This window comes from Scyliorhinus torazame, chromosome 10, assembly GCF_047496885.1.
Source record: "Scyliorhinus torazame isolate Kashiwa2021f chromosome 10, sScyTor2.1, whole genome shotgun sequence".
In the NCBI taxonomy this organism is placed as follows: domain Eukaryota; kingdom Metazoa; phylum Chordata; class Chondrichthyes; order Carcharhiniformes; family Scyliorhinidae; genus Scyliorhinus; species Scyliorhinus torazame.
The window spans coordinates 166,231,703-166,248,107 of NC_092716.1; the positions used below are offsets into that span (position 1 = coordinate 166,231,703).

General features: G+C 48.2%; 1 protein-coding gene across 2 annotated transcripts in view; it reads left to right on the forward strand.

Annotated features, from left to right (window-relative positions):
- Positions 1-16,405, forward strand: part of slc25a22a (solute carrier family 25 member 22a) — a 286,820-nt gene that overhangs the window by 133,425 nt on the left and 136,990 nt on the right. For both annotated transcript variants that reach the window (XM_072518918.1, XM_072518919.1), the window contains one exon: positions 7,781-7,906. In XM_072518918.1, the coding sequence (XP_072375019.1) occupies positions 7,781-7,906 (126 nt within the window). The remainder of the gene's footprint in view (positions 1-7,780; positions 7,907-16,405) is intronic.

The window sequence follows — 16,405 nt, forward strand, 5'->3', positions numbered from 1 at the left end:
GAATATGTCCTCCCGAGGGCCCGGGTCCAGTTTTACGTCCACCACTTTAGAGATTACCCTAAAAACCTCCTTCCAGTAATCCTCCAGCTTTGGACAGGACCGAAACATTTGAACGAGATTTGCGCTCTTCCCCCCCCCTCTACTTCTTCTACTCCTTCAAAGAATCGGCTCATCCTCGCCCTCGTCAGGTGTGCTCTATATACCACCTTCAGCTGTATCAGCACCAACCTCACGCACAAGGTGGAGGCGTTCACTCTCCGGAGCACGTCACACCAGAACCTTTCCTCCATATCCTCTCCCAACTCTTCCTCCCACTTTGCTTTGATCCCTTCTCCTGTTCCAAAATAGCTCCATAAACCGCCAACATTACCCCTTCTCCAGTTCCCTTGTCGTCAGCACCTTCTCCAGCAATGTGGAGGCCGGCTCCACCGGGAAGCTCTGTATCTCCTTTCTGGCAAAATCTCGAACCTGCATGTATCTAAACATTTTGCCCTGCTCCAGCCCATACTTCGCTTCCAGCTCCTTCAATCCTGCAAACTGACTCCTCAGAAACAAATCTTTTAGTGCCTTAATCCCCTTCTCCTCCCATTTCCGAAAATTTCCACCCCACTTCCCTGGTTCAAATCTGTGGTTCCCCCGAATCGGCATTTCCCTTGACCCTGCCCCCAACCCGAAGTGTTGGCGAAACTGCTTCCAAATTCTCAATGACACTATTATTACCAGACTCTCTGAGTATTTCCCCGGGGCCATCGGGAACGGTGCTGTTGCTAGTGCCTTCAATTCTGACCCCCTACACAAACTCTCCTCCATTCTGACCCACTGGGAATCAACCCCTCTGACCCAGCTCCGCACCGTCTCCACATTAGCCGCCCAGTAATAATACATCAGGTTCGGAAGACCCAAATCCCCTGCCTGCCTTCCCCTTTGTACCAGCATCTTTCTGACTCTGGCCACCTTCCCTCCCCATATGAATGAGGTAATCATTCCTTCAATCTCACGGAAAAATGCCTTTGGCAGGAAAATCGGCAGGTATTGGAAAATAAACAGAAATCGCGGCAACACGTTCATATTAACCGCCTGTACCCGACCCGCCAGTGACAGAGGGAGATTATCCCACCTTGCCAGATCAGCTATCACCAAACTAGAAATGTTCTACTTGCGGAGCCCCCCTCCCCTCCACCCCCACTCCTGGGCAACCTGCACCCCCAGGTATCTAAAGTGAGTCCCTGCCCTACGGAATGGCAGGCCCCCCCCCACTCCCGGCCGAGACACCACAAAATACTCTTGTCTAGATTTAGTTTATACCCTGAGAAAGACCCAAACACCCGAAGCAGCTCCAATATTCCCCCTATTGACACACTCGGTTCCGACAAGTATAACAGCACGTCATTGGCATATAAGGACACCCTATGCTCTGTTCCCCCCACACCATTCCTTTCCATACCCCCAAACTTCTTAATGCGATGGCCAATGGCTCAATCGCGAGTGCAAACAGCAGGGGGGACATAGGACATTCCTGCCTAGTCCCGCGGTGGAGGGAAAAGTATCTCTAGCTGATGTTATTTGTGCGGACACTCACCCTCGGCTCCATATATAGTAGCTTTACCTAGTCCACAAATCTTGGTCCAATCCCAAACCGCTCCAGAATTGCCATCAAGTACCCCCATTCTACCTGGTCAAATGCTTTCTCGGCGACCAATGCCACAACCACCTCTGTTTCCTTCCACTCTGCCGGTGCCATAATGATGTTCAAAACCCTTCTAACGTTTGAAAAGAGCTGCCTCCCTCTCACGAACCCTGTCTGATCTTCACCTATCACCTTCGGGAGGCACTCCTCCAGCCGACCCGCCAGTGCCTTCGCCAATACTTTTGTATCCACGTTTAAAAGTGATATGGGCCTATATGACCCACACTCCGTCAGGTCCTTATCTTTTTTTAAGCAACAGGGAAATCAATGCCTGCCCCAAAGTTTGTGGCAACACCCCTTCCCTATCGCCTCCTCAAACATCCCCACCATCAGGGGTGCCAGCTTATCCTTGAATTTTTTATAATATTCCACCGGAAACTCTTCCGGCTATGCCACCATCCCCGACTGCATCCTCCCAAACCCATCTTTTATCTCCTGCTCCACTATCGCTCCTTCTAATGTAGTCCTGTCCCGCTACCCTAACTTTGGGTACTCCAACCCATCTAGAAATTCCTGCATCGTCCGGCCTCCCCCAGGTGGCTCTTGCCCTGTACAACCTCATAGAATTCCTCAAAGACCTTGTTAATCAGATCCGGAGGCACTATCAACTTCCCTGCCCTGTCCCTCACCTGAACAATTTCCCTTACCGCTGTCTCCCTCCGAAGCTGACCTAACATACTTACCTCCATGCTCATAAACTTCACCTCTTGTTCGCCTCAGTTGGCGCATTGCCTTCCTGGTAGATAGTCGGTCAAATCTCGCCTGTAGTTCCTTCCTCTTTTCCAACTTTGTTGGGTCCCCATCTTCTGCATAACTCCTATCTACCTCCAACATCTCATCTATTACCCTCTGCCACTCCAACCTCCCAGAAAGGGCAGGCAGTCAGTGCAGGAATCCCCTGTGGTTGTCCCCCTCTCAAACAGATATACCCCTTTGGATACTGTCGGGGGGGATAGCCTATCAGGGGAAAACAGCAGCAGCCAGAGCAGTGGCACCACGGCTGGCTCTGATGTTCAGAAGGGAGGGTCAAAGCGCAGAAGAGTAATAGTTATAGGGGACTCTATAGTCAGGGGAACAGATAGGCGCTTCTGTGGACGTGAAAGAGACTCCAGGATGGTATGTTGCCTCCCTGGTGCCAGGGTCCAGGATGTCTCCGAACGGGTAGAGGGAATCCTGAAGGGGGAGGGCAAACAGGTAGAGGTCGTTGTACATATTGGTACTAACGACATAGGCAGGAAGAGGCATGAGGTCCTGCAGCAGGAGTTCAGGGAGCTAGGCAGAAAGTTAAAAGACAGGACCTCGAGGGTTGTAATCTCGGGATTACTCCCTGTGCCACGTGCCAGTGAGGCTAGAAATAGGAAGATAGAGCAGACAAACACGTGGCTAAACAGCTGGTGTAGGAGGGAGGGTTTCGGTTATCTGGACCACTGGGAGCTCTTCCGGGGCAGGTGTGACCTGTATAAGATGGACGGGTTGCATCTAAACCGGAGAGGCATAAATATCCTGGCCGCGAGATTTGCTAGTGTCACACGGGAGGGTTTAAACTAGTATGGCAGGGGGGTGGGCACGGGAGCAATAGGTCAGAAGGTGAGAGCGTTGAGGGAGAACTAGGGAATATGGACAGTGTGGCTCTGAGGCAGAGCAGACGGGGAGAAGTTGCTGAACACAGCGGGTCTGGTGGCCTGAAGTGCATATGTTTTAATGCAAGGAGCATTACGGGTAAGGCAGATGAACTTAGAGCTTGGATTACTACTTGGAACTATGATGTTGTTGCCATTACAGAGACCTGGTTGAGGGAAGGGCAGGATTGGCAGCTAAACGTTCCAGGTTTTAGATGTTTCAGGCGGGATAGAGGGGGATGTAAAAGGGGAGGCGGAGTTGCGCTACTTGTTCAGGAGAGTATCACAGCTATACAGCGAGAGGACACCTCAGAGGGCAGTGAGGCTATATGGGTAGAGATCAGGAATAAGAAGGGTGCAGTCACAATGTTGGGGGTATACTACAGGCCTCCCAACAGCCAGCGGGAGATAGAGGAGCAGATAGGTAGACAGATTTTGGAAAAGAGTAAAAACAACAGGGTTGTGGTGATGGGAGACTTCAACTTCCCCAATATTGACTGGGACTCACTTAGTGCCAGGGGCTTAGACGGGGCAGAGTTTGTAAGGAGCATCCAGGAGGGCTTCTTAAAACAATATGTAAACAGTCCAACTAGGGAAGAGGCGGTACTGGACCTGGTATTGGGGAATGAGCCCGGCCAGGTGGTAGATGTTTCAGTAGGGGAGCATTTCGGTAACAGTGACCACAATTCAGTAAGTTTTAAAGTACTGGTAGACAAGGATAAGAGTGGTCCGAGGATGAATGTGCTAAATTGGGGGAAGGCTAATTATAACAATATTAGGCGGGAACTGAAGAGCATAGATTGGGGGCGGATGTTTGAGGGCAAATCAACATCTGACATGTGGGAGGCTTTCAAGTGTCAGTTGATAGGAATACAGGACAGGCATGTTCCTGTGAGGAAGAAAGACAAATACGGCAATTTTCGGGAACCTTGGATGACGAATGATATTGTAGGCCTCGTCAAAAAGAAAAAGGAGGCATTTGTCAGGGCTAAAAGGCTGGGAACAGACGAAGCCTGTGTGGCATATAAGGAAAGTAGGAAGGAACTTAAGCAGGGAGTCAGGAGGGCTAGAAGGGGTCATGAAAAGTCATTGGCAAATAGGGTTAAGGAAAATCCCAAGGCTTTTTACACTTACATAAAAAGCAAGAGGGTAGCCAGGGAAAGGGTTGGCCCACTGAAGGATAGGCAAGGGAATCTATGTGTGGAGCCAGAGGAAATGGGCGAGGTACTAAATGAATACTTTGCATCAGTATTCACCAAAGAGAAGGAATTGGTAGATGTTGAGTCTGGAGAAGGGGGTGTAGATAGCCTGGGTCACATTGTGATCCAAAAAGACGAGGTGTTGGGTGTCTTAAAAAATATTAAGGTAGATAAGTCCCCAGGGCCGGATGGGATCTACCCCAGAATACTGAAGGAGGCTGGAGAGGAAATTGCTGAGGCCTTGACAGAAATCTTTGGATCCTCGCTGTCTTCAGGGGATGTCCCGGAGGACTGGAGAATAGCCAATGTTGTTCCTCTGTTTAAGAAGGGTGGCAGGGATAATCCCGGGAACTACAGGCCGGTGAGCCTTACTTCAGTGGTAGGGAAATTACTGGAGAGAATTCTTCGAGACAGGATCTACTCCCATTTGGAAGCAAATGGACGTATTAGTGAGAGGCAGCACGGTTTTGTGAAGGGGAGGTCGTGTCTCACTAACTTGATAGAGTTTTTCGAGGAGGTCACTAAGATGATTGATGCAGGTAGGGCAGTAGATGTTGTCTATATGGACTTCAGTAAGGCCTTTGACAAGGTCCCTCGTGGTAGACTAGTACAAAAGGTGAAGTCACACGGGATCAGGGGTGAACTGGCAAGGTGGATACAGAACTGGCTAGGCCATAGAAGGCAGAGGGTAGCAATGGAGGGATGCTTTTCTAATTGGAGGGCTGTGACCAGTGGTGTTCCACAGGGATCAGTGCTGGGACCTTTGCTCTTTGTAGTATATATAAATGATTTGGAGGAAAATGTAACTGGTCTGATTAGTAAGTTTGCAGACGACACAAAGGTTGGTGGAATTGCGGATAGCGATGAGGACTGTCTGAGGATACAGCAGGATTTAGATTGTCTGGAGACTTGGGCGGAGAGATGGCAGATGGAGTTTAACCTGGACAAATGTGAGGTAATGCATTTTGGAAGGGCTAATGCAGGTAGGGAATATACAGTGAATGGTAGAACCCTCAAGAGTATTGAAAGTCAAAGAGATCTAGGAGTACAGGTCCACAGATCACTGAAAGGGGCTACACAGGTGGAGAAGGTAGTCAAGAAGGCATACGGCATGCTTGCCTTCATTGGCCGGGGCATTGAGTATAAGAATTGGCAAGTCATGTTGCAGCTGTATAGAACCTTAGTTAGGCCACACTTGGAGTATAGTGTTCAATTCTGGTCGCCACACTACCAGAAGGATGTGGAGGCTTTAGAGAGGGTGCAGAAGAGATTTACCAGAATGTTGCCTGGTATGGAGGGCATAAGCTATGAGGAGCGATTGAATAAACTCGGTTTGTTCTCACTGGAACGAAGGAGGTTGAGGGGCGACCTGATAGAGGTATACAAAATTATGAGGGGCATAGACAGAGTGGATAGTCAGAGGCTTTTCCCCAGGGTAGAGGGGTCAATTACTAGGGGGCATAGGTTTAAGGTGAGAGGGGCAAAGTTTAGAGTCGATGTACGAGGCAAGTTTTTTACGCAGAGGGTAGTGGGTGCCTGGAACTCACTACCGGAGGAGGTAGTGGAGGCAGGGACGATAGGGACATTTAAGGGGCATCTTGACAAATATATGAATAGGATGGGAATAGAAGGATACGGACCCAGGAAGTGTAGAAGATTGTAGTTTAGTCGGGCAGTATGGTCGGCACGGGCTTGGAGGGCCGAAGGGCCTGTTCCTGTGCTGTACATTTCTTTGTTCTTTGTTTGTTATGTCCACCCTGGCCTTAAAAGAGATCACCTCACCCCTTACCACCGCCTTTAGAGCCTCTCAGACAACTGCCTTCGACACCTCACCCGTACAGTTGAAACCTACATATTCCTCAATTATCTTATCAATTTTGTCACAAAACCCTCGGCCCCCCAACAGCCCCACATCTAATTTCCACTCTGGCCTCTGCGCTACCCCCTTCTCCAGTACCATATCCACCCAATGCAGAGCATGATCTGATACTGCAATTCCCGAGTATTCCGACCCCTCAACCCCACCCAGCAAAGCCTTCCCCACCACGAGAAAGTCGATCCGCGAGTATACCTTATGGACTGCCGCTGAAAACGAGTACTCCTGCTCTCTCGGGAGCAGAAACCTCCAAGGACCCACCCCTCCCATTTCCACCATTGGCCCAGCCAACGCCTTTGCCCCCCCTGATGGGACCAGCGAGCGTGACCGTGACCACTGTAAAGCATACTTAACCCAGTTGTCTTGATTACTCCCAGATTCGTTAGTGCAATGTCAAATGCTGGGATTTTCAGGTGCCGCTGAAAGTCAGTGGACATTTGGCTGACTCACTGAATTTTCCGTAAAATCCCAATTAGTGTTACAAATTTTCAACACTGCTCCAGCCTAGCCTGACATACTTTTATTTTATCGATTAAGATCCAGATGTAAAGTGTTATGTATTTGTATTCCGCAGAAGTGGCCATCAGATTAATAGGGACGGGTTGGCCATTGAACTCCATCAACCAGCTTTGCTATTCAGTTAGATCACAGTTCTTTACCTCAACTTCATTTACTCACCATAGGCCAATAGTAATAATTTTGGTATTTTATGTGCGAGTGTGTAAGTTTAATTTATGTGCATGATCTTGCACTCTCTTTACATTGAAGGGCAGTTTGTTTATTGAAGAGCCTTATTTCACTCAAGTCACGACAATAGAACAGCGGAAGGACTAGCATGCAGAGATATTGGATTTATGGAAATTGCGTGATGTTTTGACCAGTGCGTGTTTTACCCCCGGGTGAATAGTGTGAAGCATGTTTTTTTGCTGGAGACATGATTGGTTTGCATCACTGCACACAGTTCATTCATGTTGTTGCGTTCTACATGCTCCGTAATTAAAGGGTAATTAAGTAATCCTGAATCTGCAGTGAAACATCAAGCCAAAGTTTACACACGTCACGGAAATTACTTCCAGGTGGAAAATAAACTGCTGTTGTTTCCAGATTGAAGACCATGTGCCGTGTGTAAAACCAAAGGGAGAAAGCATCTCAATGTTTGAATGGAAATTAACCTCACCTGGTTACTGCAACACCTAGTGAATGAATTAAAGGCTGGATTGATTTTTGGTGTCTCAAGGAACTGAGGGGTATGGGAGTGGACGGGAAAGTGGAGCTGAAGCCGAAGGTCACCCATGATCGTATTGAATGGCGGAGAGCTGGCCCAGCGGCTGTTTCATTTACTCATGCTCCTATTTCTCATGTACTTATGAAGTAAACATTTCTCTTTTCTCCCTTGCAGTTTACCCGCCAAGCTGATCAATGGAGGCATTGCTGGTTTAATTGGCGTCACCTGCGTGTTCCCAATAGACTTGGCAAAAACACGGCTTCAAAACCAGCAAAATGGCCAGCGGATGTATTCCAGCATGTGAGTATAACACAAACCTTACCCACAAACACACGACCTCAGCATGATCATGGTAGCAGAAGTGAGGATCTCTACTTCATGCCCACATCATGCACTTGACTTAAAAGAAAGCAAACTAGGTGTTTAAAATATCTGAATTCACAATGATTAGTGATCACTTTTCTTTAATTTAAAAAAATAAATAGATTTGGCGTACCCAATTCATTTTTTCCAATTGAGGGGCAATTTTAGAGTGGCCAATCCACCTACCCTGAACATTTTTGGGTTGTGGGAGTGTAACCCATGCAAACACTGGGAGAATGTGCAAACTCCACATGACAATGACCCAGAGCCGGGATTGAACCTGGGACCTCACCGCCGTGAGAAAGCAGTGCTAACCCACTTTTCTTTAATGATGAGTTCCTCTGAGTGTCTACTCTTTAGAAACACATTGCTACTTTGTTAACCACATCACATCCTGGGAGTCACCATTGACCAGAAACTGAGCTGGATTGGTCATATTAATACTGTAGCTAAAAGAACATGCCAAAGCTAGGAATACTGCGGAGAAAAATTCACTTCCTGGCTTCCCAAAACCTGTCCACCATCTACAAGGCAAAAGTCAGGAATGTGATGGAATGCTTTCCACTTGCCTGGCTGAGTGCAGCTCCAACAACATTCAAGTAGCTCAACCCAGGATATACCCTGCTGGAGTGACTGCTGCTTCCGGATGTGGAAGGGGAGGGAAAAATTGGGGATATATATAAGTAGCTGGGGGAGCAGGGAGGCGGGCAGGTGGCGAAGATCAAGGAGAAATGGGAAGCGGAGTTGGGAATGGAGATCAATTGGGGAGTATTGAGTGAGGCACTGCGAAGGGTAAACGGGACCTTCTCGTGTGCAAGGATGAGCCTGATACAGTTTAAGGTGGTGCACAGGGTGCATATGACTCGAGCGAGAATGAGTGGGTTCTTTCAGGGGGTAGCAAATGAGTGCGAGAGGTGTGGGCGGGGGCCAGCGAATCACGCGCACATGTTTTGGGGTTGCGGAAAATTGGGAAGATTCTGGGCGGGAGTTTTTGTGGTCTTAGCCAGGATAGTGGAGGAGGAGGTGGACCCGGACCCTTTGGTGGCAATATTTGGGGTTTCAGAGAAGCCAGAGCTCATGGAGAGGAGGAAGGCCTTGTCATGGCCTTCGCCTCGCTGATTGCACGGCGACAAATTTTGCTGGAGTGGCGGTTGGCATCGCCACCAGGGGTAGCAGCATGGTTGGGTGACCTGTATGACCGCCTGCGGTTAGAGAAGATAATGTATGAGTTAAAGGGCTCAGTAGGAGAGTTTGAGAAAAGGTGGGGGATGTTTGTGCACGTGTTTGAGGAGTTGTTCATCGCAGAGGGGTGGGGGAGGGAGGGGGGGGGGGGTGAAAAAATAGAAAAATCTGTACAAACTGTATAGCTGATTGTTGCCCGGGGTGTTTATTTGCTGTAATCTACTTTGATACAAGTTTGTAATAAAATGTGTTTGAAAATTTTTTTTTAAAAAATTCAAGAAGCTCAACACCATCCAGGAGAAAGCTCACTTGATTGGCACTACATCCCTCATGCAAAGCGGCAGCAGTGTGTACCATATGTGAGATGCACTGCAGGAACTCACCAAAGCATCTTAGACAGCACCTTCCAAACCCACGACCACTACCCTCCAGAAGTACAGGGCTTTGGGAACACCACCGCCTATGTTAGGATACTGGACCAGAAACCCATTTTTGTTAGGATACCGGATGTGAAACCCCAAACAATTTGCAACTTGTAAAACTGTGAGGAAAGGATACTTCATCCCAGGAGTGTTGACTGACCAATCAATATCTTTTATGTTAAAACAAACTTTAACTTAACCATAGAATTAACCACATTAATATCAAAGAAATAGATTTACAAGTAACAGTTCTTAAATAAAAGAAAAAACTTTAACTCACTATCTACACCTGACACTATATATATGTTCCAACAAAGCAACCCAATACAGTTCAAGCTCGACTCTTAAACCAAGTTAGCAAATCAGGGTTACTTGCTGTTCTTTGTGTGGCCCTTTGGAGAGAGACCCTTTCAGCCTCTTTGAAAATCCTTCCGTTCTTGCCAGACTCAAATCCTAATGCCAAACTGCCAAAACCACAGATAGACCTGGCTCTTTCTATTAATTACATCATCTATATCCCACTAAATGTCTCATGACCTACTTAACTCGGACTAAACACCACCCCTCATTAATTAACTACACCCAGGGAACCTCTTTTCAAAAACAATATTCCATTAGCCATCTATATGTAAACAAGTAAATGGTTAGAATCAATGATTACCTCACCTTTACTACTACTAATCACAGCTTTATCAGATATACTGCCTGTATGTATTTCACCCCAGGGTTTTAATGATATTACCACAACAAAATATAATATATAGTATATAACAATTTCCTACATTCATCACACCTGTAAGTTTCCCTCCAATTACTCACCATGCTGACTTGGAAATGTATCACTGTTCCTTCACTGTCGCTGGCTAAAAAATCCTAGAACTCACTCCCAGCACGGTGGGTGTACCTGCACCATTGTGGGTGTACCTACAGCAATTGAACAAGATTCCCAAGGGCAGTTAGGGATAGGTAATAAATGCTGACCTAGCCAGCAACACCCACATCACATGAATGAATAAAATATCATGTAACGGAGAGAGAACCATTCATCAAGTTCTTGCTTGTAATGGATTCTATCCACATTGGCTTGGTTATTTGTGAATAGATAGTAGAATGTAATTTACAGTGGCCCCTCAGCAGTCATCTGTTTTTCTTATTCAGTAGTAGGTTGATAAGTTTGCTTCCTCTTATGGTGTAGAAGTGGAAGGATTTTATGAAGCTTATAACATATCTTTTAACACTATTAGACATCTGGATCACGTGTTATATTTTGCTTGGCCAATGTAAACAATGATCGGGAAAGGTTTTCAATGGGTAGTTGAGTCGATATTGCAAATTTTGTATTATCATCCAAAGTTAAAATTATCTTGCAGTATTTGTAGTTTTAAAAAAAAAACCTAGAGTATCCAATTATTTATTTCCAATTAAGGGGAAATTTAGTGTGGCCAATCCACCTAACCTACACATCTTTGGGTTGTGGGAGTCAAACCCATGCAGATACAGGGAGAATGTGCAAACTCTACACAGACAGTGACCCGGGGCCAGATCGAATCCTCAGCGCTGTAGACAGCAGTGCTAACCACTGCCCCACCGTGCTGCTGTGCAGTATTTGTAGTTGACCATTATTAACCCGTTTAGACCACCTTGTGTTATGATAGCTATAATGGCCACGTTTTGTGTGGATCTGATTTTCCTTATATTGCCTTTCTTTGTCTCATCAACAGAATATGAATGCTAGCTCAACTTAACAGCTCTACACTTCGCATAACTCAAATACATTTAGGCTGACAGGCAACTATATCATAAATAGGCAATTAAAAAATCAACTTTCTTATTGAGCTTGAACATTACAATGTGTAAGAAAATGCAAATAAGGTTGTTGTGATGTTGGCCTTGTGGAGTGTTGTTTGTCATGCAGGCTGCAAACTTGTTCCAGTAGAGTGAAAGTGCCATTAATCATTGGTGAATATTTGGCCTTCAACTGGAGCTGCACTTTGAATGCAAAAAGGCAAGTGACCCCACCCTTGGCAATACTGATTAAATCCATTGTTAACTGAACCTGGACTCAACTTACAGTATCTGCTGTTCTTACCCAGCCTGGACTCTTGTGAGGAAAGATGAATGAAATTTCCTTTTTTTTTTACTGCTGTGAAAGGGTTGGTGACTGACGCCGTCCTTCGCTCCCAGGTTTCAGTCTTCAGGAGCATATACAATTAGACTGATTGCAATCCTCGTTAACAGTGTAGGAACATTGTTGCAGAGACTGGAACATCAGGCGCAACTGATATTACTTTGCTTCTATTTTTTTTGACCTCCCAAAATTTTTGGGATGTCCAGGCTCTAGCAGGAATACAATGGAACTGACTGAGTATATATTTAATTGACATTGATAATTTTTGTGATCTGGTGCAGTGGGTAGCATCCCTGTCTTTAAGCGAGAAGCTCTGGGTTCATGTCCCAGTCCAGGAGTTGATGGTCAAGGTGCGTTCATAATGCGGCCAAACAAGTTGAGTCTCAACTTCTAAATCTTTCTGACGTATGGCAGATGATAAGAGTGGGAGAGATTCCTGGCCAGCCGTCACGATCCACAGCTCCAGGCTACAACATGCATATAAAAGTGCAAGTTGCCATCGCAACATTTCCCCATTGGGTTTGAGAGGTGTTGTCAAGAAAGCCGTGGCGATGGGCTGCACGGTGGCACAGTGGTTGGTACTGCTTCCTCACAGCGCCAGGGACCCGTGTTCAATTCTAACCTTGGGTCACTGTCAGTGTGGAGATGCATATTCTCCTTGTGTCTGCATGGGTTTCCTCTGGGTGCTCTTGTTTCCTCCCACTGTCCAAAGATGTGCAGGTTAGGTGGACTTGCTATGCTAAATTGCCCCTTAGTGTCCAAAAAGATGTCTAGATTAGATTAAGGGGTTAATGGGCTAGGGCGAGGGAGTGAGCTTGGTTGAAGTACTCTTTCAGGAGGTTGGTGCAGACTCAATGAATTGAATGGCCTCCTGCACGGTGGGGATTCTATAGGTTGCTGCAGTGAATTTTGTAGATACAATGTCCTGCTGCCACAGTGTGCTAGTGGTGGAGGGAGTGTATGTTTATGGTGGTGGATGGAGTGCTAATCAGACATCACCTCGCATCATAACCCTTCAACCAGCCCCATCCCCAACTCTTCCTCCCACTTGGTTGTAACCCTTCCATCGACCCCTTATCCTTCTCCATAATCCTGCCGTAGATCGCAGACACAACCCCGCTCTCCAACCCCTGCCGACAGCACTTCCTCCAACAACGAGGAAGCCGGTGCCACCGGGATGGTCGGGAAAACGTTTCTTGCAAAATTCCACACCTGCGTATACTTGAAGCCCTCCTCATGCCTGAGCCCGCACTTCACTCCCAGCCCCTCCAAACTTGCAAACCACCCCTCCAGAAACAAATCCTTCATCTCTCTTACCCCTTTCTCCTCCCATCCCTGGAACCTCGCATCCGTCCTCCCTGGCTCAAACCAGTGATTCCCTCCTATCGGCATCACCCTCGACCCTGCCCACAACCTGAAGTGCCTCCGTAATTGCCCCCACATCTTCAGCATAGCTACCACTACAGGATTACCCCAATACCTCCCTGAGGCGAACGGTAGTGGCGCCATTGCCAGTGCCTGCAACCCCGACCCTTTACACAAACCCGTCTCCAACCGCACCCACAGAGCCTCCCATCTCCTTACCCCACACCTGCACCTTCTCTGCATTTGCCACCCAGTAATAATGCACAAATTCGGAAGGACCAGCCCCCAACTGCTGCCCCCTATGGTGCACCGCCTTCCTTATCCTTGCTACCTTCCCTGCCCACACAAACGATGAGACCAGCCTATCCATCCCTAAAACAAAACGCCTTTGGCATAAAGATCAGCAGAGACTTGAACAAAAACAGAAACTGGGGCAAAATATTCATTTTGACTGCCAACGACAAGGGGAGACTATCTCAGCTTCCCAAATTCTTCTTCACCTTACCCACCAGGCCTATGAAATTTAGCTTACGGAGTCGCGCCCAGTCTCGTGCTACCTTCACCCCCTGAAGTGATTTGGGAACCCTTCCACTCCCGACACTGCACCTGGAGACGACACGACAAAATATACTTCCCTAAATTCAATTTGAACCCGAAAACGCCCCAAATTTCCCTAGTAACCCCATTATGTCCGTCACTGATGAGCCCGTGTCCGAAGTATACTGCAGATCATCTGCGTACTGAGACACCCAATGCTCCAGCCCCCCCACTATCCCCCTCCACAGGCCCAAACCCCTCCACAGGCCCAAACCCCTCAGTGCAATAGCCAAGGGTTTAATTGCCAACACGCACAAAGGGGAGGACATGGGGCACCCATGCCTTGTTCCACGGAACAGTGGGATATACCCCGACTGCGTGGCATTCGGCCACACACATGCTGTTGGATCCTTGTATGACAATTTCATCCAAGCCACAAATTTAGGCCCAATCCCAAACTTTACCAGCACAGCAAATAAATAACTACACTCCATACTGTCAAATGCCTTCTCTACATCCAATGCCACCACCACCTCTAACTCCCTCCCCTCTGCCAGAGAAAGCACCACATTCAATAACCGCTGCACATTTGACAACAGCTGCCTGCCCTTGACAAACCCCATCTGATCCTCCCCCACCACCTTTGGAAGACACTCCTCCAGCCTCATTGCCAACACCTTCGCCAGTATCTTGCCATTCATGTTCAGTAAAGAAAAGGTTCTGTACGACACACACCACCGGATCCTTCCCCTTGCTATAACAATGAAATTAATGTCTTCCTCATTGTCTCCAGAAACCATCCCTTTACCATCGCATCCTCAAACATTTCCACCATCAGTGGCGCCAACCTTTCCTTCAACGTCTTAGAAAACTCCACTGGGAGTCCATCCGGCGCTGATGCCTTACCTGACTGCATCTTCCCTATTGCTGCCTATATTTATTCCACACCCAATGGCTCCTCTAACCCAGCCCCCTCCTCCTCTCCCACCTCCAGTCACCCCAGAAACTCGCTCATCTCTGATTCATCCTCCGGCAGCTCCGACTTATATAGGCCCCTATAAAAGTCCTCAAACACCGTATTTACCTGCTCTGGAGCCACCGCTACCCTTCCCATTCCATCCCTAATCCGCATAATCTCCTTCGCCACTGCCTGCTGATGAAGCTGGCCCGCCAGCAATCGACTGGCCTTCTCACCATACTCAGACACAACCCCCAGCGCTCACCTGAACTGCCGAATCGCCCTCCCTCTAGACTGGAGATCAAACGTCACCTGCAACTCTTTCCTCCTCACCAATGGCCCCTGCTCTGGATCTGCCGCATATCTTCCACCAACCTCCAAAATCTCCTCAATCAGCTGCTGTCGCTCGTCCCGCGCCTCCTTGTCCACCTTCTCCTTGAAGATGAGATGACCTCACACTGCCTTCAATGCCTCCCAAACCATCGACGATGAGACCTCCCCATTTCGGTTAAACTCCACATCCTCCTTAATCACCGTCCCCATCTTGATGCAAAAATTCAGGTCTGCCAATCAGGCCACATCTAGCTCCCAGGTCGGCCTCTGGACCAGACCCTTCTCCAAGACCACATCCACCCAGTGCGGAGCATGATCCGATATCCGGAATATGGCGACTAGGGTCTTTTCACAGTATCTTCATTGCAATGTTAATGTAAGCCTTCTTGTGACAATAAAGACTATTATATTTATTATCATAATCGTCGAATACTCTGCCTTCTTCACCCCAGCCAGCAGTGCCTTCCCCACCACGAAAAGGTTGATCCTCGAGTACACCTTATGGACCGGTGAGAAGAACGAATACTCCCTATCCCGCAGGTGCTGAAACCTCCACGGATCCGCCCCTCCCATCTCCTTCATAAACCTGGCTAACACCTCCATCCCCTGCTTCCCCCCTCCACCCCGCCCAAAGGAAACTGAGCGCAGCTGGGACCTGCCCATCTTCAGGTCCAACATCATATTCCGGTCCCCCCCGATGAGTAACCAGGTCACAAACCCAGCGACATCCCAGTTGAAATGAAATGAAAATCGCTTATTGTCACAAGTAGGCTTCAATGAAGTTACTGTGAAAAGCCCCTAGTCGCCACATTCCGGCGCCTGTTCGGGGAGGCTGGTACGGGAATCGAACCGTGCTGCTGGCCTGCCTTGGTCTGCTTTAAAAGCCAGCGATTTAGCCCAGTGTGCTAAACCAGTTTGGGGCATATATGCTAATCATACCACTAACCTCCCTTCCAAAGCACCCGGCACTATCACATACCTTCCCCCACCTCCACCAGAATCGCCACTCGGGCCCTGCTATCGAAGCCTGAATGGAACACCTGGCTCACCCAGCCCTTTCTCGGCCCCATCTGGTCCTTAACCCTCAGATTGGTCTCCTGTAACAGCACCATGTCCGTTTTCAGGCCCTTTAAATACGTTCCACGTCACTACTCTGACTGGGGGTCTCTCACCCCCCCCACCCGCCCTTCCTACCCGCCATGACCATCCTGCCAGGCCCTGCCTAGCCAGCAGAACACAACTCCGGCCCTGGTCATCACCCCTCCTCCCCCACAACTCCTCTAACACTTTCTCTTAAACACCTCCCCCAGTATCCTCCCCATCCCCCCACCATTCACACCTCCCAGGCCCATCGAAACCTACCCATACAGGTTCCAATGACCACTGCCACTCCCCCCACCTCGCTCCCGTTCATAACCCAGCAATACGTTTTCTAACGCGGCGGCCCCTGCCAGAACACCCTCACCCACATCGAAAACCAAAACACATCAACTCCAAATACCCCCACACCC